General features: G+C 42.8%; 1 protein-coding gene and 1 long non-coding RNA gene across 2 annotated transcripts in view; both read right to left on the bottom strand.

Annotated features, from left to right (window-relative positions):
- TMEM236 (transmembrane protein 236) overlaps positions 1–3,063 on the bottom strand; it is a 49,406-nt gene extending 46,343 nt beyond the window's left edge. The window contains exon 1 of the mRNA XM_008002408.3: positions 301–3,063. Coding sequence (XP_008000599.1) covers positions 301–557 — 257 coding nt within the window. The 5' untranslated portion in view covers positions 558–3,063. The remainder of the gene's footprint in view (positions 1–300) is intronic.
- A 2,853-nt stretch (positions 3,064–5,916) lies between these two features.
- On the bottom strand, positions 5,917–20,164 carry LOC140712364 (uncharacterized). Its single transcript, XR_012093892.1, has 3 exons — positions 18,704–20,164; positions 7,741–7,831; positions 5,917–6,588 (listed from the first exon to the last, which is right to left on the bottom strand). It is a non-coding gene; the product is annotated as an uncharacterized lncRNA (long non-coding RNA).
- Between the last annotated feature and the right edge of the window lie 7,413 nt (positions 20,165–27,577).

Here is a 27,577-nt window from a genome sequence, read left to right as displayed (position 1 = left end):
CATGGTGGCTCACTCCTGTAATCCTAGCACTTTGGGAGCCTGAGGCAGGCAGATCACTTGAGGTCAGGAGTTCAAGACCAGCCTGACCAACATGGCGAAAACCCATCTCTATTAAAAATACAAAAATAAGCTGGGCGTGGTGGTACGCGACTATAATCCCAGCTACTCAGGAGGCTGAGGCAGGAGAATCACTTGAACCAGGGAGATGGAGGTTGCAGTGAGCCAAGATTGCCCTATTGCACTCCAGCCTAGGTGACAGAACAAAACTCCATATCAAAAAAAAAAAATTATTTTACTTACCATCCTTTAATTTTTCTGTAAATATAACATTTCTTGTGCAGGAGAACTTTCACAGGAACCCAGATCAGTAGAGTCACTAACGCAACATAGGCAATAGCACAGGAGACGATCAGCCAGTAAGGTGTGTTATCAGATCTACCCGTTGCTCCCTGGTAGGCGGTGGCAAACTGTTCCGTGATCACCAGTGTGGGGATGGAGAAAGCGGCAAACTCTAGGAGCTCAAAAACCACAAACTTAATGAGCCTTCCAGAAGCCATCCCGAGGAAAGGCAAGCTGCCAAGGACGTGGGACTCCCTCTTTGACTGTGGGCAGCATACGGACCTACAGATACTGAACTGGGATCAAGTTCCTTGTCCTCGGATCGCTAACCAGTGACTTTTTATTCTTTTATTGACCCTCATATGGTTCAATGATCTCCTAACTTAACAACCGTGGTCTCTTAAAGGAACAGGGCCATTGTGGAAGTGATCACTCAACATATTTGCACATCCATTATTAGAAGTCAAATGAACTTTCGAGCATGCCTCAGAGCATGGGTAAAAGCAGGGTTTTAAAAAGGTGTTTATTGCTAATATTAGCACAAACCATTTGTGTAACAGTCAACTCTTGTTAAGTAAAACTGCTGGAATAATATAATTTTAGAGTTAAAGGGGAATAGATAGAATCCAACTCTCTATTTTCACATAAAAGCAAATTCAGGCAAAGGGAGATACTCAAACCTAAGTCTTCATCTTGGAAAACCACCCCTCCCTTTCAAGTTCTTGAAAAGGGAGTTTGAATTCACTTTATCAACTTTCTAACCAGGATTCTCCCTAATACTTAAGATATTCATTCATTATTGTGCATTAGTTGCCATATAACACAAATTAATGCTATTTTTGTTTTGCTGCCCAGCAAACTGAAATGGTGACATTAGAAGCCTGTTATCAGGATTTACACATTAACAGCTATCTGTGACTGGCTCAAACGCATATCAAATATTTAAAGGATGACAATTGTCTCCATGAATATCCTTCCTTCGAAAAACATACTTAAGACCGGGCACGGTGACTCACGCCTGTAATCCCGCACTTTGGGAGGCCGAAGCGGGCAGATCACCTGAGGTCAGGAGTTCAAGATCAGCCTGGCCAACATGGTGAAATCCTATCTCTACTGAAAAATACAAAAATTAAGGCCAGACACAGTGGCTCACGCCTGTAATCCCAACACTCTGGGAGGCTGAGGCAGGCAGATCACCTGAGGTCAGGAGTTCGAGATCAGCCTGACCAACATGGTGAAACCCCATCTGTACAAAAAAAAAAATAGACAGGTGTGGTGGTGCATGCCTGTAATCCCAGCTACTTGAGAGGCTGAGGCAAGAGAATCACTTCAACCTAGGAGGCTGAGGTTGCAATGAGCCGACATCATGCCACTGCACTCCAGTCTGGGTGACAGAGCAAGACACCTTCTCAAAAAAAAAAAAAAAAAAGACAAGCATATTTGAGCACTTACAATGAGCATTTTAGTATGTGTTAGGGTATGAAGATGAATGAAGGACAGAAGTTCCTGTTCTGAAAGTGCTTGAGGTCCAATGGAGGAGATAAACTGAGGAACCACAACAAAAATAACCGAGGTCAGAAGACTGTAACCGAAGTGCTGCAGGGACACCGGTGAACTGCACCTTGCTTCGCCTTGGGGTTGTGGGAAGAGGATGGGCACATACGCACGGTCAAGATGGACAGGGGCACTGCGGTGTCGGGGACATTTCAGACACAGCCAAGGAGGCTGCAGTGGTGAGTGAGAATCTGGTGTGGCACAGCAGGAAACAGGAGGAGGCAATGTTAGAAAAATAGTTTGGGGGCCAGGTGGGGTGGCTCCTACCTGTAACCCCAGCACTTTAGGAGGCCAACGTGGGTTGATAGCTCGAGGAGGCCAGGAGTTTGAGACCAGCCTGGACAACATGGTGAAACCTCTTCTCTACAAAAAATACAAAAAATTAGCCAGGCACAGGGTCACATGCCTATGGTCTCAGTGACTCCGGAGGCTGAGGTGGGAGGATTGCTTGAGCCTGGGAGGTTGAAGCTGCAGTGAACTGTGATCGTGCCACAGCACTCCAGCCTGAGCAACAGAGCAAGACCCTACCTCAAAACAACAACAAAATAGGTTGTGGTAAGAATGTCGTGTCCCATTAAGGATTTGCAGGGGGCGGGGGGTGTAGCCAGCAGTGAAAAAGCAAAGTTTTCTGAACACAGCATCCTTTGGTCATTTGGAAAGGAGGCTCGATGCTGATGTGGAGGAAGGACAGAGCAGTGCTACCCTGGAGGCAGGAGCCCAGCTGGGAACCAGAGAGGAGCCTGGCTAGAGGTAAGAGCCCCCCAGCTAACACAAACGGAGCGGGAGTGATGAAGGAAGGTTCACAACAGCAGACATTGAGCCCCGTCCCTTCTGTGGCCTTCCCTGTGCCTGTCACACACACATCAGTGTCACACTGATGCAGACCCATATTTCTCTAGGTTTCTCTCTCTCAAGGTCCCCGGCGGAAGGGGCCCTGGGCTGCTGGAGTTCCAGGGTGCATTGGAGGCTCCTGGTGTGGCTCTCAGGATTGATGCTTTCTGCCCTCCCACTGCCAGACAATTAGTCAGCTGGTTCTTCAAGCCATCTAGTTATTTTATTTGAACTTGGATTTTGAATCCATTGAAGTTTAGCAGAAATTCTTTCAAGCCAAAGAAGAGACTTGGAACAACAGTGATAAAATATGAAAGGATGGAGTGGAGGCCCATCTGAGCAGCAGTTCTGTCGTCAACTACTTCTTTTTTTTTTTTTTTTTTGAGGTGGAGCCTCGCTCTGTCACCCAGGCTGGAGTGCAATGATGAGATCTCAGCTCACTGCAACCTCCGCCTCCCGGGTTCAAGCGATTCTCCAGACTCAGCCTCCCAAGTAGCTGGGACTTCAGATGTGTACCACCACGCCTGGCTAAATTTTGTATTTTTAGTAGAGATGGGGTTTTGCTATGTTGCCCAGGCTGGTCTTGAACTCCTGACCTCAGATAATCCATCTGCCTTGGCCTCCCAAAGTGCTGGGATTACAGGTATGAGCCATTGCACCCAGTTGCCAACTACTTCTAATAACTTACCATTGACATCAATGGTCAGTATCATTCCTGATGAAAATGCCTATTTAAATGATACTGGATATGAATTATATTTTAACCTCCTAACACTCCATCTTGAGTCACTAGCGCTCTGTTGAATCATAACATCTGCTACACATTTTGTGTATGAATAGGAATTATTGAGCATTTGAAGAGTTATTGAATAGCTTGACTCTTGAGAAAGAAGTCTCTTGCCTGGGTCTATAATCCCATTTTGAATGCTCAATTTTATTTCCATTTATGAGAATTTAAAACTGACACTAGCTTTCTATTTCTCACCTATAACTTTCCTCTGGTTCATAATCTTCCTTCACCTTTATTTTTTAATTTTTCAAGACAGTGTCTTGCTCTGTCGCCCAGGCTGGAGTGCAGTGGTACGATCTCGGCTCACTGCAACCTCTGTCTTCTGGGTTCAAGGGATTCTCCTACCTCAGTCTCCCTAACCCACCACCCACCCACCACCACACCTGGCTAATTTTTGTATTTTTAGTAGAGACGAGGTTTCACCCTATTGGCCAGGCTGGTCTCAAACTCCTGGCCTCAAGTGATCCACCCACCTCGGCCTCCCAAAGTGCTGGGATTACAGGCATGAGCCACTGCTTCTGGTCACCTTTACCTTTAAAGATGACCCCAAGAGTGTTAGCATTCATGTGACATGACCTGTGACCAGTGTTTTCTACCTCCTGGAATGCTCTAGTCACTGGCTGTGGTTTCTTTAGGAGAAAGCCTGTGATTCTCGCTTTCTGCCCGCCACGAGCCCAACTCCATGTAAAGAAACAGTTGAGTGTGTCCACATTGTCCTTTGAACACTTCCTGCGTGCAGATCCTGGCCGTCCCTGTTAACTTACGCTCTGCTTAGGAATTTAACACAAGTGCCCCGCAAAGACCTGAGGACGTTGTTGGAGAAAGTACACTGGGCAAGTTAGGGCTGGGAAGGGTGACCTACCCACAGTCCATCTCCCTTCTCCAGCCACATCTTCTTGAATGAATGGGTCCTGAGCCATAGCGTGTCCAGCCATCTAAGTGTAGCCTGGCACAAACCAGGTCAATTGGATTCTCACCCTTAGGAATTTGAACTCAGAAACATGGAGAGAATTTGGTAAGTGGAGCAAAAGAAGGTCATGAGTTTGAGTCAGAATTAGAGCAAGCCAAACTCTACGGGCTGGAACCTCCACTCCTGGCATGTTGTCAATTCTATCTGATGAATGAACAAATAGAAGCCAGGCGGTGAGGGAATAGAAGAGTGAGTTGAGCAAGGAACCTGGGAGTGAGAAAGGTAGGACAGATCAACAGGGAGAAGCAATCGTACCAAGAAAGACCAGTCTTTACAGGCGCCTGAGCTGTTGAACCTTCCAGCTCACATGTGTCCTTACAAAAGGTGGTCTTTGTTCTTTGCAAGAGAAAGGGCTTGAGAATAAGACAAAGGAGTGTGTTTGTGAGCAGAGGCCAAATACCACTCAGAAACCCCATGGAAAATCACCAGAACATACAGGAGAAAGGATGGAAAAAACTCAGAGTTAATCAGAGAAGGCTTCTCAGAGGAGGGAAACTTTGTATCGCTCTTTCTGTTGACTCAAAGCGGTAGCTCTATACCGCTACAGCAATTTTCTCTGCATAGTGTAATAATATTTCCTTTGAAAAATTGTTCTGGCTGGGTGCAGTGACTCACACCTACAATCCTAGCATTACAGGAGGCCAAGGTGAGAGGATTGCTTGAGGCCAGGAGTTTGAGACAAGCTCGGGCAACATGGCAAAACCTTGTCTCCACAAAAAAAAAAAAAAAAATTAAAAATTTAGCCAGGCATTGTGGCATGCACCTGTAGTCCCAGCTATTCGGGTGGGAGGATTGCTTGAGCCCAGGAGTTCAAGGCTGCAGTGCACTTTGATTACACCTGTGAACAGCAAATACATTCTAGCCTGCGGTAACAGAACAAAACCCTGCCTCTAAAAATAATAATGATTTTTTTCAAGGAAAAGTAGTTCTAAGAATGTTTATGATGTAGTAAGACAGGGAAGAGGATGGGAGAGAGAAACAAGTTGTAGATACTATGTCTAACAACATGAATGGTACAATCTTTTCGCTTTCAAATATTGTAGTTGTAGGTTTCTACGTAAATTTTAAAATCCAGGAAGATACTTGTCAAACTGTTCACAGTGCTGTCCCTGGAGAATGGGTGAAGTGGGGTGGAGGGAGTTTAATAACAATTTTGTGCTTTTTTTTTTTTTTTTAATCTTTCCTCCACCAGTTTGCTTTCCCTTACTTTACAGAAGCCAAATAATCTGGCGTGAACCCGGGAGGCGGAGCTTGCAGTGAGCTGAGATCACGCCACTTCACTCCAACCTGGGCGAAGAGCGAGACTCCGTCTCAAAAAAAAAAAAAAAAAAAAAAAAAAAAAAGCCAAATAATCAAACTGCACTTCAATTATTCTTTTAATGGTAGTACTTAAGAGCAGTGAAATAGTCGAGAGGCAAGCAGAAGACAGCACACAGGCTTGAACCACTGTTTTCTGGCTGGGCCTTTGGGTAGAATTGGATTGTCCTCTCCTGCTTTCATAGGAAAAGGCTGAAAAGGGAAGCTTCATCCTTCCACAGACACTTGCTTTCTCTTCTGCTCCTCTGTGCAACCTTTCCTAACTCTCCTTTTCCAAGCAGAATTAAGTCTTCCCTCTTTTCTCAAAACACCTTTTTTTTGAGACAGAGTCTTGCTCTGTCACCCAGGCTGGAGTGGAGTGGTACAATCTTGGCTCACTACAACCTCCGCCTCCTGGGTTCAAGCGATTCTCCTGCCTTGGCCTCCTGAGTAGCTAGGATTATAGACATCTGTCACTATGCCCAGCTAATTTTTATACTTTAGTAGAGATGGGGTTTCGCCATGTTGGCTAGGCTGGTCTTGAACCCCTGACCTCAAGTGAACCACCCGCCTTGGCCTCCCAAAGTGCTGGGATTACAGGCATGAGTCACTGTGCCCAGCCTCAAAACATCTTTCAGATGCTTGTAGGGTAGCACAAATGATAAAATGTTCTTATATCATTCACTTACACACTGGGTCCCCTACAAAACCCCGAGCTCCTGGAAAGCAGAGAGCATCTGCTTTTCATCTGTGTATCCTCATTTCTCAGCACAGCGTCAAGCACACAACAGTCCGTTAATATGTATTCCTGGAAAAAAGGAAAGCAAAATGAAGTATAAGAGAAGTGAAGGCGGCCAGGCACAGTGGCTCATGCCTGTAATCTCAGCACTTTGGGAGGCTGAGGTGGGCAGATCGCTTGAGCCCAGGAGTTTGAGACCAACCTGGGCAACATGGCAAAACCCCATCTCTATGAAAAATACAAAAATTATCTGGGCATAGAGGTGCACACCTGTATTCCCAGCTACTCAGGAGGCTGAAGAAGAAGGATCGCTTGAAACTAGGAGGTTGAGCTATGACTGTGCCACTGCACTCCAAACCTGGGCAACAGAGTGAGACCCTGTCCTCCTCCCAACTCAGAAAGAGAGAGAGAAGTGGTGCATTACGAATAAAAATTAGAAAAAAAAAAATTTAAAGAAACAAGAATACGGCAGAGAAAAAAAAAAAGAGAGAGAGAGAAGTAGGCAGCAGAAGGAATGTGCAGGGATTTGATCATGGCTAACTCTTTCTTTATGCCAAGGGAGAGTCAGCTGTCTCCCACGCTGACATTTCAGAAGGAGAAATCATGTTCTATGAGTCTCAGTTCAATCTACTCACTCAGTCTACAGGCTTCAATTTCCTCTCTCGCTCCTCCTTACCCTTGCAACACTTGGCTCCAAATAAAGCTACCAGATCTCTTTCTCCATAGCCTGGCTCCTTGGGGTCTCAAGGTAAAAGAGAAAAGACAAAGTCCCCATGGATTGCAGAATTGATTAATCTCGTGATGCCTGTTGAAAAAGACTATGACCCTTTCCAAGCCTTCCCCATAGCTTCATAGATGTGAATGCTACCATATTTCCCCAGCCTTCTCCAATCTGCGGGCCCTCAGAAAATGCACACGCCCTAATGGGTTTGCACCATTAATGAAGGAGACCGGAGAGGACTGTCTGGTATTTGACTGACCCGAGGCATAGCCTTCAATTATTTCAGTCTTCAGCCCTTTTGAGGTGTCATTTGCCTGAATTTTACAGAAAGGATCAGGAGGCAGTGAATGTTCCTTCATGAGGGACAGAGCAACTAGCGAGCTTGGCAAAGAAAAAGAAAGCTATTATGCCAACACTAAGCCACCGGGAGGAAATAATCCCAGACCCCTGACTTGCAGACAAAGAAAACGGGAGATGAAAGAGGGTTTAAGATCACCTACCTACCCTTCAGCTGGGACCCGTTTACTCCAGTCCTGATTCCTGCCCTTGTAAATCCTCTGATGAGTGTGCCATGCAGTTGCACTGTGGTAACTGGAAAGACACGGAAGGGGACATTTTCAAACCACCCAGATTCTTTACTTGGATTAACCCAGTACTGATTCAAGGAACTCTGCGCCTTAGTTTGCTCTTTAATGCTGGGTTTAACAACTTCCTGGTAGGAAACAGATTTGGGTTTCTGAAGCTGGATCCGTGGTGAAAAGACTGAGCCTTGTGGTTAGAGTTCACTTCCATGTACGAGTGTTGATGCAGTGTTTTTTATTTTAGTAAGCAGAAGATATCATTCTGTTCAGGGGAACACCTGTTCTCCACACTTCCAACTGTCACTTCCTTCCGGCAGGCAGGAAGTCAAAAATCGAGTCTCTAAAATTGTTAGGAAGATCATTTGTAATCTCAAGGTTTGCTCATTGTTTTCAGCGTAGGGTCTGTGAAACACAATGTACAAACTGCCAGGAATGTTCTGGCATATCCGTGGTTTGTTTCCTGTGATCTTATGATGTGCAAAAAGGCAGGAGCTAGTGGAGTGAAACTGCTCTTGGGATGGAGCTGAATGTACATAGAGCCTAGGGAAGAAGTGAAAGTAGGTTCCAGGGCCTGGCTTACTGTTCATTTAAAATTTCCACAGAGTTGCTGATCACCGTACGCAGGCGTGACCAAGTAAATCATTTGAAGTGAATTTAGTAAGACAATGTTACTATCCGATATAAGCCCCCTTGACCAATTTTATGCTATCATAGTCCAGATTATGCTAAATATATACTATAGGAAAAAGTATTATTTCATCTGTTTAGCTGTCAAATAAGCAACTTTGTAAAAGCAAAGATGACAGCGTATTCACTTTTGTGCCCTTTTATAACTGGTGACTTTTTTTTTTTTTTTTTGAGACGGAGTTTCGCTCTGTCGCCCAGGATGGAGTGCCAAAAAGCTCCGCCTCCCGGGTTCACGCCATTCTCCTGATTCAGCCTCCCGAGTAGCTTGGACTACAGGCGCCCGCCACTAAGTCCAGCTAATTTTTTGTATTTTTAGTAGAGACAGGGTTTCACCATGTTAGCCAGGATGGTCTTCATCTCCTGACCTCGTGATCTGCCCACCTCGGCCTCCCAAAGTGCTGGGATTACAGGCGTGAACCACCGCACCCGGCTGACTCTGTTCTTGAAATTAACAAAATGTATAGGAAATCCTTAAAAAAAAATTACGCTCCCTTAAAATGTCATTCCACTAAAATTTCCCAGATCCTAAAAGAGAAAGAAAGTGAATTAAAATTTCCCACTCCACTATGTAGTCATCACACACATTGTGGTGTGGTAATGTGTAAATGAGCTAGAAATGTTTTAAAAACTGTATTAAAGGAAAAAAGGAAGTCACCTCACTGTTTGCAACAATTCTCAAATTTTATTTTTCAAGGGACTAAAACACGTTAGCCTTTTGGTATTCCAGAGTAACAAATTTAAGCAGAAAAAGTATAGGTACAGGCCTAATCAATTAGCATAAATTCATCCCAAAGTTCACAAGGATGCTTTAACCTAAATTTCCCACATCTTCACTGTTGAGGACTTTATAAGTTTACAACTCTCCAATTCTTCCTTAGGTAAGTTAAAATATCTTGAAATAACTATTAGTAGTCCTGCCCACCATATATTCACAAAATAACAAAAATGTTCATTGTGCAGTTAATGTGATCACTGTAGATAAAAGTTAAAATAAAATTTCTAGCCGGGCGCAGTGGCTCATGCCTGTAATTCCAGCATTTTGGGAGGCCAAGGAGGGCGGATCACCTGAGGGCGGGAGCAGTGAGCCAAGATGGCGCCATTGCACTTCAGCCTGGGCAACAAGAGCAAAAATCCATCTCAAGAAAATTCCAAGTGATTTGCCTGTATGCAGTGCTTCCTAACTCCACTGGGTGGTGCAGGTTTGGTTTTGTTCTGTTTTCATCACAATTTTTGAGTTGATATCTATATACACATAAATATTTTTTTTGAGACACAGTTTTACTCTGTTGTCCAGACTGGAGTGCAGTGGCACAATCTCGGCTGACTGCAACCTCTGCCTCCTGGGTTCAAGCGATTCTCCTGCCTCAACCTCCCGAACAGTCGGGCGCCACCATGCTCGACTAATTTTGTATTTTTAGTAGAGACAGGGTTTCACCATGTTGGCCAGGCTGGTCTCGAACTCCTGACCTCAAGTGATCTGCCTGCCTTGGCCTCCCAAAGTGTTGGGATTACAGGCGTGAGTCAATGTGCCTGGCGTTGAGTTGATATTTTAGAAGGTATTAAAGGTCTGGAATCTTCCAACATAAATTATTCCTTTTCAAAATTCAGGCTATTAAGTTGTGAGTCTTGTGGAGATAATATGTCATGTTGAACTATGTAAATTTGGTTCGTTTAGTTTGATATTCAGTGAGGTAAGTCAGACTCATCTCAAAAGCCACTTAGATCAAAGCCCTAGGCTTCACCATAATTTTCCAGGTCCTCCACAATCTCTCCCCTACCACCTTTCTCTCTGACTAAATTTCCTCTCTCATTGTCCTCCTCAATATTCTTCAAACACACGAAGCATAAAGGCTTCTGTTTGACTTTGCCCTGTTGTTCTCTTGGCCTGGAAAACTCCCCAGAGATATCCAAAAAAGCCAGCCACCTCCGGTTCTTCAGGTCTTTTCTTAAGTGACATTTTCTCATGAGACAACTTATCTAAAATTTCAACACCTCCCCAGCTTCCTATCCCTCTTTCTGCCTCATTTTTATCGCTTAACATTAACTAACGTAATATTTCACTTTTAGGTTAATTGCTTTGTCTCCCTCAAACAGAAATGTAAGTTTCTTGACAGCAGGAATTTTTACCAATTTTTTTTTCCTTGAGACGGAGTTTTGTTTTTGTTGCCCAGGCTAGAGTGCAATGGCACAGCCTTGGCTCACTGTAACCTCCTCCTCCTGGGTTCAAGCAATTCTCCTGCCTCAGCCTCCCAAGTGGCTGGGATTACAGGCGCCTTCCACCACACCTGGCTAATTTTTTTGTATTTTTAGTATGTTCACCATTTTAGCCAGGCTGGTCTCGAACTCTTGACCTCAGGTGATCCGCCTGCCTCACCCTCCCTAAGTGCTGGGATTACAGATGTGAGCCACCGTGCCTGGCCACCAGTTTTTTTTGAGACAAGGTCTGACTCTGTTGCCAGGCTAGAGTGTCGTGGTACAATCCTAGCTCACTGCAGCCTTGAAATCCCGGGCTCAAGTCATCCTCCCACCTCAGCCTTTTAAGTAACTGGGACTGAGGTGGTGCATATCACCACCTTAGCCACCTCCTGCCTGATTTTTATATAGTAGAGATGGAGTCTCACCATATTGCCCAGGCTGGTCTCAAACTCCTGTCTTCAAGTGATCCTCCCACCTCAACCTCCCAAAATGCTAGGACTATAGGCATGAGTCTAATTTTGTTAGTTAGTTTGTTTTTAACACAGTTTAAGCACAGAGAATGTGCCAGTTGTTATTCAGGAAATTTTACCTGAACCTCCAGGTTGAGCACATGAGTTCAAGATCAGCCTGAGCAACATGGTGAGACCCCATCTCTACACAGTATCAAAAATGGGCCACACGTGGTGGTACACACCTGTAGTCCCAGCTACTCAGGAGGCTGAGGTGGAAGGATTAATTGAGCCCAGTAGGTCAAGGTTGCAGTGAGCTATGATCATGCCACACTGTACTCCAGCCTGGGCAATAGAGTGAGATCCTGTCTCAAAAAAAAAAAAAAAATTACAATAAAATTCATTTAAAAATTGAGCAGATGTTTATTGCAATTCATGAATCAGGACAGCATCTCATTCGATAAAATAGGCTAAGAACCTTGATGAGTAGAGCAGAAGATACTGCCTGAATAGACAGAAAAGGGCTGAAGAAAGCAGAAATAAGAAATGAATAGCAGATTGGTCTTTTAAAAGTTACTTTATAAGTTTAGATCCGAGGGGGCTTCTTAGCGTGTTGGCTCAGGTACACTGGGCCCCTTCTGATTGGCTGCTATAAATATCCAGGTGTTTGGAAAACTTCTCAAAGTTCAATCTGATGACATGGCACTTTGAACTTTCAACCGGTGACTGCATTTGGGTTTAGTCTGATCTGCTGGGAGCCTAGATCAAAATAATGACCTCCCATAAACTTCATTTAACACTAGTCTAGCTGGATTCTTTCAAAGGTCCTAATCGAGATACACTAAATTCGCTACAAAACACTGAAATAATGGCAGACTAGATCTAATTACCCAAGTGCAAGCAATATTGGTCCCTATTTCTTCTTATCATACTTAAGATGCTAACCTTGTGCTGTAGTTTCAAATGCATATTTCTCTTATTCATTTTACTTCCTTAAAGGTGGTGACAGTATCTTGTGTTGGGGGAGCCCCAAGACCACCACCCATTTCAATAATTGTCTAGGACTCACAGGAGTCAGATATGATTGTACTCAGGGCTATGATTTTTTACACTGAAACAACTTGAAGGAAAATCAGCAAAGGGAAATGGCACAGGCGGTGAAGTGCATGGGAAACGGGGTACCAGTCTGCACAGGTCCTCTCCCACTTGAGTCAAACAGGACGTGTTGAGTTCCCACAGCAATGGGCCATGACAACACATATGAAAAGTTGCCACTAGGAAAGCTCCTCATACACTCAGTACCCATGGATTTTACTGGGCGCTGGTCGCCAAGGCACTTTCTGCCTGGAACCCACCAAAATCCCAGACTCCCAGAAGGAAAGCAGGTGTTCAGCATAAACCACATCATTCATGTAAATCGTTTAGGCACAGTGAGCCACTCTTATCAATTCTGGGAATTGTGGGAACCCTCCCGAAATTTAAGTTCCCAGACGCCAGCCAAGGGCCAACTTTGTAAACAGGCCTTTCACAAGATAGCAGTCCACCTGCTCGGTTAACTGTTTTCTGTCCACTCACTCAGTGTTAGATCCTGCTAGTGGTTAAACATCTGCTGAATTCTACTTTCACCTTTATATCATTGTTAAAATGAAACAATGGGAATGAAATGAAATCATCATACATACCAACAATTAGTTACATTTTTAAACTGTTCACATGGATATTTTTAAAACTGTGTCTTGCCATTTCATTTGAGTATATTTTTTGTTCCTATATTATTTAAGCATGGATAAACCAATTTAATGTAAATAGTCATCATCGTAAGTACAGAAGTAAACAAAATGTAATGGTTTAAATCACCACCACAGAGGTAGTGGCCCAGGTATGACTCTTATTTTCAACATTTATGTATGATCTGACTTAAGGTATTTAAATTAATCTATATGACCCTCCTCTGTAATGACAATAATACTTTGAACTTGTATTACAAGGCCAGTATCAGACTGTTGATAGATTGACTCAGGCTAGTAGTAAACCTACTAGTCTCAATAATTTAAAATACTTGACTGACTGGGAGCTGGGTGTGGTGGTGTGCCCCTATAGGCTCAGCTACTGAAGAGGCTGAGGTAGAAGGAATACTTGAGCCTACGAGTTCAAGACCAGCCTGGGCAACATGGCAAGACCCTGTCTCTTTTAAAGAACAAAAGTTTTTTGAGTGACTGGACAACTCTAATTGCTGGTAGGATCCAAGCCTACTGATGCTAACAGATATTTCAGCAAGACTCTGGTGGAGTCTGAAGCAAGCCCATGGCTCACCAGGGGGTTGTAAGAATGACTTCTGCTGTGCCATGACGGGGCCCAAAATGATACTCTACAAATGACACACTGTGTCCTCAGGAATAGAAGAAAGTGAAGTGAGATGTCTGCCTTGGCAGATCACCAGTGACTTTTATCATCTTTTTTTTCCCCCAGAAGATACCAATGACTTCAATCTATGAAATCCTGCCTAGTGTGTTTCCTTAATAGACTCCACTCTGTATTGAAAAGGCCTCATATATGCTTAAAGGAAAGCACCAAGGTTCCTTTGATTTCAACTTGGAATATAATTGGTTCCTCTTCACGGCTCCTGGTTATCATTGAGACAAGAGGTTCAACTGGTAGGATGGGGCAAGGGGAAGCCTTGAAATCTAGGCTGGGGAGTTTTAAGCCAAGTCTAAGATAGAGGGTTGTAAGAGAGGCTACAGAAAAGAGTTCTAGGCCGGGTGTGGAGGCTCATGACTGTAATCCCAGCACTTTGGGAGGCTGGTGGATCACCTGAGGTCAGGAGTTTGAGACCACTCTGGCCAACATGGCAAAACCCCATCTCTACTAAAAGTACAAAAAAAAATTAGCCAGGCATGGTGGCGGGCACTTGTAATCCCAACTACTCAGGAGGCTGAGGCAGGAGAATTGCTTGAACCCAGGAGGCGGAGATTGCAGTGAGCCAAGATCACGTCACTGCACTCCAGCCTGGATAACACAGCAAGAGTCTGTCTCAAAAAAAAAAAAAAAAAAAAAAAGAGTTCTAAAGGGTTTCTGAAGCACCCGAAATTATACGGAAAACTCTAGGCAGGAGTATTTTTCTGGTGAAAGGGTCCATAGCTTTCTTCAATTTTCAAAAGTGATGGTGACCTCAGAATGTCTGTGAAGCTTTAGACCAGGAAGGTGAGGACCCTTGTTGGAAAGGAGGAGGCTGCATGGTATCAGTGTTTCTCAAACTGGTGTGACCGAAGGACTCCCAGGGGGCGGTGAGGCACTTAATTATAGCTTTCCAGTCCCATCCCAGATTGACTCAATCGGAATCTGCAGGCAAAAGGCCTGGGAATCTGTATTTTACCAAGTACCTCTCTGATGTTGTTTGGAAAATAGAGGACTTGGGCATCTTTAAAATCCATGCCAGGTTAAACATTTCACAGTTCCAGGATTTTTATGGGCCTATTTCTATTGGTAAAGGCCTACAGTACTCTACTTCTTGAGGGTTGCTAGGAAAATGGCCCCTCAGGGCCTCACTTCTGATGCTTTCAGAAGACATGGCTCTGAAGTTCCTTGCATCTAATTCTCTTCTCCAGAAAATTCAAATTCAACCATTTAAAAAACCTTGATACACATCATAATTCATTATGTGAACCTCTAACAGGAAAGTAAGACATAAAGGCAACAGCTACTCCTTGTCTAGCATATGGCCTATAGCATGACCATCCTTCTAATTCTGCAGATAAACATCAGCTCCGGCTCTTTTGATTGTTGAGAAAACCCAGAATGGTCCACATATGAAGGAAATAAAATTGTAAACATCGGTGCGTTCCAGATGTCATGGAAGAACAGTGAGTCATAAATGAACTGTCCTGTAGTGTTACCTTTTTTCCCAAATAATCTGTCCGAAGTCTAGATCATCTTCCATTAAATGGCTAATTTGGATTTTTCAAGAGTCAATCTCAGCAGCACCACCTACTGATTAATTCAGTACTTTATGTAAATTCTTAGCAACGTACCCAGCAAACAATTAACTCGAAAGAACCTAGAACATGTTTTGAGTTTTCATAAAATAATATGCATGGTAATATAATTGTTAGAGAAAAATTTAATGTTTTTGCAGGTGGTGAGTTAAACAATGCCTGCTTCAATTGAGTATGTCTCCAGCATGCTGGCTGTCCTCCACTTCTCTCCCTGTCCTCAATATTTCCCCATCACTCTGTATTCGAGTTGGGTTTGGCCAGTGAGAGGACTGGCAAGAGGCCAGTGGGCAGCAGCAGAAGCGAGGGCGTTGATTCCCTTGTCCCTCTTTCCCATTCACTGTGCCAGTTTCAGCTGTCAGTCCGTCCCTCCCCCTAGGCCCAGCAATCACCATACATACTTGCCGCTGTACACTTGTTCCTTTGGGCCCAGGGCGGTAACAGTTGAGGGTGTCTGTTCCCTTGACCTTCAGTAAGTCGTTCTTTCAGAAAAGCCTGTCCCCTGAAGCTCGTCAGTGTGATTCTCCAGGGCTCTGGAGACCCAGCTTGCAAACGGTGAAGTGGAACCGGCCACCCACTCAACATTTATTAAGTGAATATTGCAAAAATGATTGCTCTTGGTGTAATAGTAGATAATAAAGATTCCATTATTTTCCACAAGAAGCTCAAATTTACACACATGAAAGGGATTAGCGTTGACAAAAACCATTTTTAAGGCATGTGATTCAGCATAACTACTTAAATTTCTATACACAATTGTATTAATCTTACGTATTGAATAGGTAGAACTTTGGACCAATTATGTCTCTACAGTTTCCCGCAAGAGTCTGACATAGTTTACTACCATCAGATTAGAACCCTAAGGTTTATTTAAACGATCTTCAATAAGCAAACTAAAAACCTGGAACCAATTCTTTAACCCACACATAATGGAGACTTCTGCATTCTAATGGGGCATTCTTACATGCAGATGCTTACCTTGGAGTCCTTCTGTGGGACACGCACACATACACACAGAGAGAGAAAAATATAAAATTCTCCATTAGTGCAAGACCCTGGAGAACAAGGACCTGCTTTATTCTCCCCTGTGGCCTCCAGCATTCTCAGGAGGGGCCTTCCACGCAGTGGAGACTGAATCAATTGTTCGATGACAAGATGGGAGACAACACAGCATGGCGGACACAAGCACAAAGGTTGCCTAGGTTTGCACCCCAGCTATGCCACCTGCTAGCTGGATGACCTTGGGCAAATGATTAACCTCTCTATGCCTCAGTCTCCTCACCTATGGCAGGGGTTATTAGTATCATCCTAGTTTAAAAGAGTTATTTGAAAAGCACTTAGACTGGTGCCCGTCCCATAGGAAGGACAAGAGCTTCTTGAATAAATAAAGTGATGGTATTTTTCACATCACCTGGAGCCACTGTAGCTGGAAGGGCCTTTAAGAGATATAATTTTCTCATTTTATTTTTATTTATTTAAATATTTATTTTTGAGACAGAGTTTCGCTCTTGTCACCCAGGCTGGAGTGCAATGGCATGATCTCGGCTCACTGCAGCCTCCGCCTCCCAGGTTCAAGCGATTCTCCCGCCTCAGCCTCCTGAATAGCGGGGATTACAGGCATGCACCACCATGGCTGGCTAATTTTTTTTTTTTTAGTAGAGACGGGGTTTCACCACATTGGCCAGGTTGGTCTGGTCTTGAACGCCTGATGTCAGGTGATCTGCCTGCCTCAGCCTCCCAAAGTGCTGGGATTACAGGCACGAGCCACCATGGCTGGCCAATTTTCTCATTTTAGAGATGATAAACCTGAGGCCCAGAAAAGGTGAATTCAGTAAGCCACCGCGAAAGGTGTGGTCACCTCTCTCCTGGAAAGACCTGCTCGTTGATACACATATTTTATAAATCAGTGGGAGTAATTTTATCCAACCAAACAAAAATCCCAGCCCCTGACCCTAGGGAATGAAAAAACGTGGGCTTCCAAGCCTATTCTGGGAAAGGTTTAGTCATAAGTGGATTAACTTGTGTTCCACAAGAAATGACTTTTTGACTTTATTATTACCATCCAACGTAACTGTCAAGACCTATGAAGGCAAGCTGCAAAGTCAGCCAGCCACAGTTCCCGGAATGCTGACAGAAGGCACAGAGGCATGGCTCCAACACAAAGAACTACGTAACTCACAGCGTTAGCAGGAGCCGGAGCATCGTTTCCTGTGCCAGTTCCTCAAGCACAGGGGAGATAAGAAGGGCAGGTGACAAGGGCAAAGGCAGTGAGCTGCAGAACAAAACAGGAGCCCTGAGCTAGATCTCTCAGTCTTTCATCATGGTCAGCTTGCCTGCGCTTTGCTCTAAAGAGACACCAACTCCATCTTCCAAGGGTGTAAACAAACCTGCCCTTTGCTTCAGAAGGAGACGCTATCTGTATCTCCCAAGGCTGTGTGCTATACAAATATCCTGGAAAAGATGGCCTAGAAAAAGCAGTCATCGTCTCTGCTTGCAAGATGTGCAAGAACTATGGAGGATTATCTCCCAACAATGTCTACCTTTCATTTCTACACCATTAAGCTTTTGGCAAATGTTTCCGTGCATACGCCAATCCGTCAGCCACTATGATTAATCCGTCTGACAGACGTTGGGGCCCAATCTGTTCCATGGCACATTTAATTAAAACTACCACCAACACACTGCAAGCAGTAGGATAAGGCCAACTTCAACCATGCCCCAGTGGCCTGGACCCAGCCACTTAACTCTCACAAACAATGAGTTTACCTTCAAAAATCAGCTAGACCTGAACTTCCTCTCCCTGAAGCAGACCAACGTAGGATGCAAGTAATCATCACCAAGGACAGTCAGCTAATCAGCACCAAGGCCGCATCGGTCAGCACCTGAGAAACAGCTTGTTCATGGGACCAGGATACTTAAGTGACACCAACTAAGATTCACTCTCATTGGCAGATTTTCCTTTGGCTAGATTACCTCCTTTTTCCTCCCAACGTTTTTTTTGTTTTGTTTTGCGATGGAGTCTCGCTCTGTCGCTCATGCTAGAGTAGAGGGGTGTGATCTTGGCTCACTGCAACCTCCACCTCCCGAGTTCAAGAGATTCTCCTGCCTTAGCCTCCCGAGTAGCTGGGATTACAGGTGTGCACCACTGTGCCCGGCTAATTTTTGTATTTTTAGTAGAGACGGGGTTTCACCACATTGGCCAAGCTGGTCTTGAACTCCTGGCCTCAGGTGATCCTCCCACTTTGACCTGCCCAAGTGCTGGGATTCCAGGCGTGAGCCACTGCGCCCAGCCTTCCTCCCAACTATTTCAAGTTCGGGAGTACATATGCAGTTCTCTTACATGGGTAAATTGTGTCAGGGGTTTGGTGTACATTATTTCATCACCTGGGTGGTGAGCACAGTATCCAATGGGTAGTTTTTCGGTCCTCACCCTCCTCCCATCCTACACCGTCCTCTTGCTGGATTTCTATAGTTCTCCATGTGCCCCACCCCTTCTGGGTCACGTGTTTTCTCTTGCTGCATAACAAATTACTACACATTTAATGGCTTAAAACCACCTACATTGATTATCTCACAGTTTCTGATGGCCAGGAATCTGGACCGGGCTTAGCTGATTCTCTTCAAGGCTGTGATCAAAGTGTTGGCCAGGGCTGGGTTCTCCTCTGGAGGCTCATCTTGGGAAGTGTCTGCTTCCAAGCTCAGCCTGCCAGCAAAACCATGACGTAATAATGTCAGCAAAGAGTGATGGCCCATCACATTTGCCATAGTCTATTGGTTTTCAGCAAGTCACATGTCCTGCCCATACTCGAAGAAAGGGAATTAAATAAAGGTCTGAACATCACAAGGAGGGGCTCATGGGGACCCACTCCAGAGTCTGTCTGCTGAAGACACATTCTTTAGGCTCACGGCCAGGTCCTAGAAGCCATAGTCCAGCACTGTCCAAGAGAAACAGAATGTGAACCATGTGTGTAATGTTAAATTTTCTAGCAGCCATATTAAAAAAATGAAAAGTGCATACACTACAATACTATTTTATGGATGCAACGGTTACCGTGAAATACAGTCCCACCAAAACAGCTTACAGAATAGCTTACACTGCTGGTTTTTAAATTTAAATTAATTCAAATGAAATCAGATTTAAAATTCAGTCCCTCAATTGCACCAGCCCATTTCAAGTGCTCAATAGTCCAAATGAACAGTGAGGTCTTAGATCTACCCTCTCTTTAAAGCAGGAAACAATGCTTCAAATATCCCCTGGGTCAGGCAAAAGTGAAGTGGCGACAAGATGCTCTCCTTGACCTCTAAAACCTCTTCTCAGGCTTCGATCTTGGCCACTATCCTTATCAGGCCTGCATAGCGTGGTTTTAGCAAGAATCCTGCTAAGTCAGTTTAGAGAGAAGCCCTCCTGCCCTTGAGATCTGATCAAAGCCCTCATCCTCCAGCCTGGCTAGCTGATCACCCTGGCCTGCTCTCAGCAAGAATCCTCTCTATCCCCAAGGTCTCCTCTTAGTGATTTTCCACCTATGGACTACTCCCCACCACCCTTGGCTGTAAGTCCCCATCTGTCTTTACTGTATTCCACTGAGCCCAGTTCTGGACGCAAGTCTCTTTTCCCTATTGCAATAGTTTCTGTGTAAAATCTCTCAGGACGGGTGTGGTGGCCCATGCCTGTAATCCCAACACTTTGGGAGGCTGAGGCAGGTGGATCACCTGAGGTCGGGAGTTCGAGGCCAGCCTGACGAACATGGAGAAACCCTGTCTCTACTAAAAATACAAAAAAGTTGGCTGGACATGGTGGCACGTGCCTGTAATCCCAGCCACTCAGGAGGCTGAAGCAGGAGAATCGCTTGAACCCGGGAGGCGGAGGTTGCAGTGAGCCGAGATGGTGCCATTGCACTCCAGCCTGGGTAATAAGAGCGAAACTCCATCTCTAATAATAATAATAAATGTCTCTTTACTGCTTTGACGAGAGTCCATCTCTGATTCTCTCCAACAGTTGGGAGAGCTCAGTAGCAAACTGGAGACAGCATGGATAGTTGTGGGAACGCAGGCTTCATGTTGTTAGATCTGGGAATTTTTTTTTTTTTTTTTTTTTTTGAGACTGAGCCTCGCTCTGTCGCCCAGGCGGGAGTACAGTGGCGTGATCTTGGCTCACTGCAAGCTCCACCTCCCAGGTTCATGCCATTCTCCTGCCTCAGCCTCCCGAGTAGCTGGGACTACAGGCAGCCGCCACCAAGCCCGGCTAATATTTTGTAGTTTTAGTAGACAGGGTTTCACCGTGTTAGCCAGGATGATCTCGATCTCCTGACCTCGTGATCCACCTGCCTAGGCCTCCTAAAGTGCTGGGATTACAAGCGTGAGCCACAGTGCCTGGCCTAGATCTGGGATTTTTCAAGGAGCCCAAAGTCTGTATTTTTGGTGGGAAATCACCTAGACATAAAATGCCACCTATTGAAAAAACATTTTTTAACCCTGCAGGCCAAATAAAACATGTCAGACTGACCTGGCTGAGCCAGCAGCGCTTAACCCCAGCTTTAACATACCCATCTCCTACTGTGGTTCCTTCTCTACTATTTTGTCAATTTGAATCACACAGGGTAATCTTATTTCCTGAAAGTTTTGGGGAGCTATAACACTGCAGTCTTTAAGAAATGACCACACACAGGGAGAATCCCCCAAGACCAAGGCCCCTCCTGGGCAGTGGGAGTTCCTCCTCCCCAGTCTGTCCCATGCCATCCCACCTACCCTTGCTTCCCATTTCACTCGAGGGACGGTTGGACAGCAAAGCAGGAAAGCGAAGATCTCTTTCCTCATTGGGCTCTTTTCCAACTCATAAATGTCCAGAAGAAAACATAATATATTTTCCTGATTAGTTATACTCATTCTTTTGTATATTTGCATTTTCCCCCAGTTAAGAATGAAAAGCAAGACAGGGCAAAGGTTTACCTAGTTTACCTTGGTGCTTCCTACAGCAGAATTAAGATAAAACATGCCATAAAATTGCTGGAATCATAAGGAAATGAAAATCATAATGAAATGAGCATTAACTTTGAAACCCTGAGAGCGCATTCAATGAAGATTGTTTAATGAGGCATTTAGGGGCAAAGAAAATGACCACCTTCCTTTCTCCTGTTCCCCTCCCCACCAAGGGCCCTGCTCCAATAACTGGTTGCTCAACTGCCTCTAAGGATGGGTGTAGGGCTTCGGATTCCTCGGGTGGATATACAAGGTGTAGCCGCTCAGAAAAAAATAACAAATTTAAGGATTATCATGATAAACAGGTATCAGATTAGCCTACCTATGGCCTCTGTCCGTTTCAGTTCGGCCTTCAATCCACTGGAAAAGCCACAAAAGGTTGCTTCAGAGAGAGAAAAGGAGGGGCTGAGAAATTGTCTTTAGTCTTTCCATGGATCAGCTAAAGTTGTCAAAGAGGAAAGAAGGCAGGTAGATTTATCTCTGGGACTCCCAAAAGAGGACGACAGCACACTGGCCTACACCGGGTATTCTGAGGGGAGCGATGAGAAGCCCCACCGCTTCCGGGAAGGTGGAGGAGCCTCAGAACCCACGGATGGCCACTAGGAGATGCGCCCCTGGCAATCGCCCTTGGACTTGGTGCACCTTCCTATAAAGCACTCATGGGATATGAGTCAGACACACCAGTAACGCCACGCTACATTCTGGTTATATCATAGGTTAATTGGGGTTTAGACCCCAGCCTGGCATCCCAGTCACCAAATTCAGCATTGTTCTAAAATGTTTCCTAGAACTTACTATGTTACAAATGAACTTGTGGAACATGTAAATGAGGGAGGACTTGTGCAAAAGACCTGATAACATATGGTGTAACATTAAATTTTAACACTAGAGTGGACTCATTGCTATGTTTCCTGACTGTTCATTTTTCAGTAAGTTTACATGTTGATATCAAAATGAACTTATAAAAAGACCTGGGTTCAACTTTTCTGATTTCTAAAGGTACTTAAATATTTAAATAAATGCCTGCCATATTTAGTGCTATGAAATGTAAAACTTAAGAAGGCAGTTAGTGTATCTTGAAAATAGTGTAAACACTTAAGCAAATGAAGACCAAACCATCAACAGTTAATAAACAAAAATAAATTAAGGACATAACGGCTGTGACCACTTATCTCAAAAAGTGATGTTTATCCTTTTCTTTTCTTTCCTTTTTTTTTTTTTGGGAGAGGCAGGATTGTAGGGTACATACTTTCTCATGGGTTTGATGTGTTTTGTTTTCTTACTGGGTTTATAGGCCATTTAATTTCCCATGGATTTTAAGCATTTTAAGTAGAACATATAAAATAATTATTTGACTCTAAATGTGTTTACATGTTCATTTGGGATCATTTCTGATCTGGTAAGGAGGAAGCAGGAGTGTTTTTTGTTTTTTTTTTGAGTCGGAGTCTCCCTCTGTTGCCCAGGCTGGAGCGCAGTGGCCAAATCTCAGCTCACTGCAAGCTCCGCCTCCCAGGTTCACGCCATTCTCCTGCCTCAGCCTCCCGAGTAGCTGGGACTACAGGCGCCTGCCACCTCGCCCGGCTAGTTTTTTGTATTTTTAAGTAGAGACGGGGTTTCACCGAGTTAGCCAGGATGGTCTCGATCTCCTGATCTCGTGATCCGCCAGTCTCGGCCTCCCAAAGTGCTGGGATTACAGGCTTGAGCCACTGCGCCCAGCCAAGAAGGAGTTTTGTATCTTAGATGTTGTCCACAATTCTTATTCATTTAGAATTAGAAAGAGTATATTTCTAGGTAGAAATAAATGGTAAATAGCCACCCATTCTCCACCATGAAATGTCTTTTAAAGTCAATATTGATATCACATTTGTTTGCAAAACACAAACTTGTTCCGGGAAATTACTAAACCAAGGAATAATATGAGCAGAACACAAATTCCACAATTTGCTTATGTATGGTTTCATCCAGGAGCAACGCTAGGTGAAATATGGAAAACCACACCTAGCATCACAACACACGGAACATGAGTGGGCAGCCTCCGTTCACTGCAAGTGCTGAGTCACACTTACCCACTCCTGGGATTAGAACTCACCCTCTGATTCCACTTGACTCTCCTTCCACAGCTGCACCTTAACTCACGAGCTGCAACCCTTCCTATGCCCACTTCTACAGGCACACCTCAGGTCTTTTCCAAGGTAAAGCACCACATTTATTAACCTTTTAACATGTGTCAAACTGTGCTGCTCTTAGTAGGTGCCTATCTTTATTGTCGGGTATGTCACTGCTGAAGTTTTTGGATGTTGAGCCTCTAACCCAGTTTTCCCCATAAATCCTAAGGCCTCTTTATTGTGCAATTTTGCAGAGCATTCTGATTTTCTGAAGGCCAGTGTGCATTAACAGCAGGAATCACTGCATTCTATTATGAGCATCATTTCATCAAAATTATAGCAATTAAAGTCCAATATCCAAGAGGTATCTGCTAGGAACCACCCCCAATGTTCAGAGTTCTCTTGATTTTAAGCATTCTGTATAGCATTTTACATTTCTCAAATGACAGCTCTTGGAATAAACATCTAGAAACAAATGAGTTATAAACAGCATTTGATTAATAAGCCATGAATTAATATTTAGAAATGTCATTTTCAAAAGACATTAAACAGTAATTTAGATCATGCTACTCAATTTTAATTTAGTGATGTTTACCACTTGGTCAAAAACGACCACTAGCACTTCAAAGTTTTAATCGCAAAATATTGACTTGTGACAAAACTACTAAGACATATCACCTAAACACCACTCCTTTAGCTTTTATTTATATTTTTTTCCTTTAGCTTTTAACACCATGACCTTCGTTTAAACTTTGAAAAATATCCCGAGACCATTTTAAATCACTACGTACATAAAACAAACATTTAGCATAAACCAGGCACTTATTCAATTTTAAATTTTCCCCACTGCAAGCATAAACAAAATCATGTTTCAACAAATATGCTCTGACAAATAAAAATCTGGAGGCTTTTTTTGCCTTTCAAATATACAACGCAGCACAGTTAAATATCTACAAATGTTGGTGAAAAGTTAAAATAAAAATGGAATTTGCTTCCATCGTGCTAAAGACCTTAAGAAAATTATTCTTTTTCAAATACAAGAGGCAAGAAGAAAAGTGGAAATACTCTACTACTTAGCTTAATGAAGGAAGCAAAAGCACAGTAATGTAACTCACAGTAATTTAATTAACACAGTAATGTAACTCACAGTCTAATGTAATTCTATTCTAACTACTAGGGCTTTCCACATCGAATGCTTATTTAACTTAACCTGAAGAGAATCCATTTGACTGTCTGCCCCCACATCCCATGTAAATTAATATTCAGCAACCAGCTGAATGAAATGAGACTGTTCTGATGTTTTGATATTAAAATACTTCACTAAAATCTATTAGAATCTAAGTGGCTTTTTTTTAAAAGAAAGAAAAAGGCATTAGTTGTATAAACACAGAATTAGTATTTACTCTAAGAATTCTTTTTTACTTGTTTTTTGGTAGAGCCCAACCAATATTCCTTTCTGTGACCATCCTTATAAAACAGGAGCAAAAGACAGCAAAAAAGATTTAAAAATGTACCTGTTTACATAGGGAGACAACACAATCTGATAAACAACTGGAAAAGTTTGTCTTTCCCCCTCAACAAGTATAAAAGCCTTATCCAGTTTACTTAGTACTTGAAGTAAGCCCCAACTTCTTCATCAGATTTCATTAAATAATATAAACTTTTAGGAAAGCTTTTTAGATGCCAGCATGGTGTCTAATCTTATAAAGTGCAAATACTGAAAAAACAAGTATTTTTTATTCTTGCAATTGTTTTATGAAACTATATAAAACAATAGATAAATGTAACTGACAACACCAGAAAAAAGCCTATTTTAAAAACAAATCAACCTTCCTTGAATTTAATGTCTACTTTAATACTTATTTATATTAATAACTTGTAACTAAGCAGTATATAATGGCATTTTTCTAGGCCAAATATTTGTGATGCAAAAAAAAAAAAAAAAAAAAATCACTGATTTTGCACCTTACTTGGTAGACAATTTTAGCCAGCACAAAAGACGGAAACTACTAGTTTCCAAAGTACTCTAGCAACTCAGCAATACAACAGCTAAAGAACGGCAAGTGTAGTATACTGGTGACACTATCATTTTCAGTTCACCAAGACTAAGATGCCACTTTGCGTACAAGAACATCAAGAATAAAATTTCATGTAGTCTGATGCTACTTATCTCCTTTAGTTTGAAGCAGTATACAAATACAGTATATGCCCCAGAGTTTCAACTATTTATTTTTATTTTTTCAAATCAACACCAGTGAAAGTTAATGTACTATGACTGAAGCGCTTCTACTTGGAATGCAGATGTTCCTGGTAAAATCACTCAGAACAAAAGGCTCACCAGATACTAATGGAAATAAAGTACCCCCAGGTTACATGCAGAAAGTACACTGCTATAACTACATGCTAGAAATCATGTGCCCAAGTTTCAGTACCATGGTACCCACGTCCATTCAGTGTCATAGGTAAACTATTCAGGCTGAATGGCAGGGATATTTAAGGTAGGCAGAAGTAGATGACATGAAACAGAAAATTTATACAAGCTAGAAAAGATCATGTTACATTAGCCCTACAATGCATAAATAAGTAGACGACCCAGAAAGATACATGGAGCTGCCCCAAATCACATATCTACCAAGATATTCTTTCGACAAAAGATATATCTGGATTAAAATCTAGTTCTCTGAATTCCTAAAGCCATGAACTGAAATTTCCACTTAATAGCAGAATGGACGAGTAAACTCCTACAACTTAATTTAGTTCTTACTCTTATCTTCAACCCCAAATACCATCACCACTACCCATCCCTTTCTTTAAAAGAAATCCATGTAGTCACAAGGTATGATACATTTACAATACAAATTAATGAAACCATTTTGTCAGGAGCCATCCACCTTTTATAGAAATAAACTTGTTATAATGGTTCCTCTAAGTGAATTTACTTGTATTCCTGATTAAAACTTCTTCAGTCATTTTCAGCCACTCCTTTACAGCATATTGTGTTTTTAAATTACAGAATATCAAAAGATACTTGTATCAAACCCTTCTTTTCTCTGGAGAAATAGAAACAAATTCTGAAACAGTAAACAGATTTTTTTTTTCCATTTTTGGTTCAGAGAAAAATAACCATACATGGACGTCTCACATAAATTTTCCTATTTGGCATCTTACCTGGCTAACAGACAGTATCACCTATAATTAACCGAAAACATTCTTAACTGCTTATACAGCGTATCTTTTCCTAAAGTAACAAGATAATGTGATTACCCTGCAGTTAAGAAACCTGATGTATCCTGCCACAGAAACAACTGATTACAAACATTTATTCTATTTTTTAAATGACATTAACCAACTGAAACAAGTCCCAAACTAGCTCTTTAATAAGTTGATGGCATACGTTACTGTAATGTGCGTGTGTTTCAAAATTGACTGTGGTTATATATTTTATTCAGTCTGCTTCCAATTTAGTTACCAACTTGAAGAAAATAAGTAACAATGATAACTTTTAAAAAGAAAGGACTTTCCCTCTCCTTCAGTGATTTCCATATTTTAACAGAAGGTTATGACTAGGGTCATGAGAAGTCTTTTGAAACAAACATGCCAAAATGTTTGCATCTAAAAACAGAGAACTCTATTTGCTGGTTACATTTCTAGAGTTACCTAAAAGCCATCCAGAGTGAATAAGGTGGGTATTGAATAAATGGAGAAAAGCTGACTTGGGTTTGAATGGGGAAAGGGCGCAAATTTTCATCAGCTACTCTGAATGCAATTCAAGATGAAGAACATGAAACTGTACTGAGCTACAGCAGCATCAATGGCCTGAGGATACAGGCTATCACAGGGCAGCTACATGTTAGGGTTAACAATGTTCCTTTATGCGTGCAGCTTCTGATGCCAGCCTGAAAAATTTAATTTCATTACCTCGAACCAGAACTCACATGGTTCTGATTGTAATTCTTTTAGGAATAAGGAATAGAGTCGAGGCAATGAGAATAGAGCATCAAGTTAGAAATCCAGAACGTAAGAAATTCTACGAGACAACTGGCAGGGGTGTTTAAAAAGTCAATGTCATGGAGCATTGGGGGAGATGACAAGATTAACCCAGATTAATAGAGAAGCAAAGGACATTAGAAGTATGGTTATATATTCCTGGAATGGATCCTAGATTTAAAATACTACATATCTATAAAAGACAGTTTGAGGGACTTTCAATAACAACATATTACAGAATTACTGTTAATTTTCTTAGATGTGAAAATGGTTTAGGTTATGTGGGAAACTGTCCAAATCCTTACAAGATACAAGATGAAGAACTTAGAAATATGGTTTACAATGTTTATAATGTGTCAGTTCACAC

The sequence above is a fragment of the Chlorocebus sabaeus genome, chromosome 9 (assembly GCF_047675955.1).
Source record: "Chlorocebus sabaeus isolate Y175 chromosome 9, mChlSab1.0.hap1, whole genome shotgun sequence".
NCBI classification, from domain to species: Eukaryota; Metazoa; Chordata; class Mammalia; order Primates; family Cercopithecidae; genus Chlorocebus; species Chlorocebus sabaeus.
Note: the sequence above shows the minus strand (reverse complement) of the source record. Positions and strands in the feature narration are given on the sequence as shown.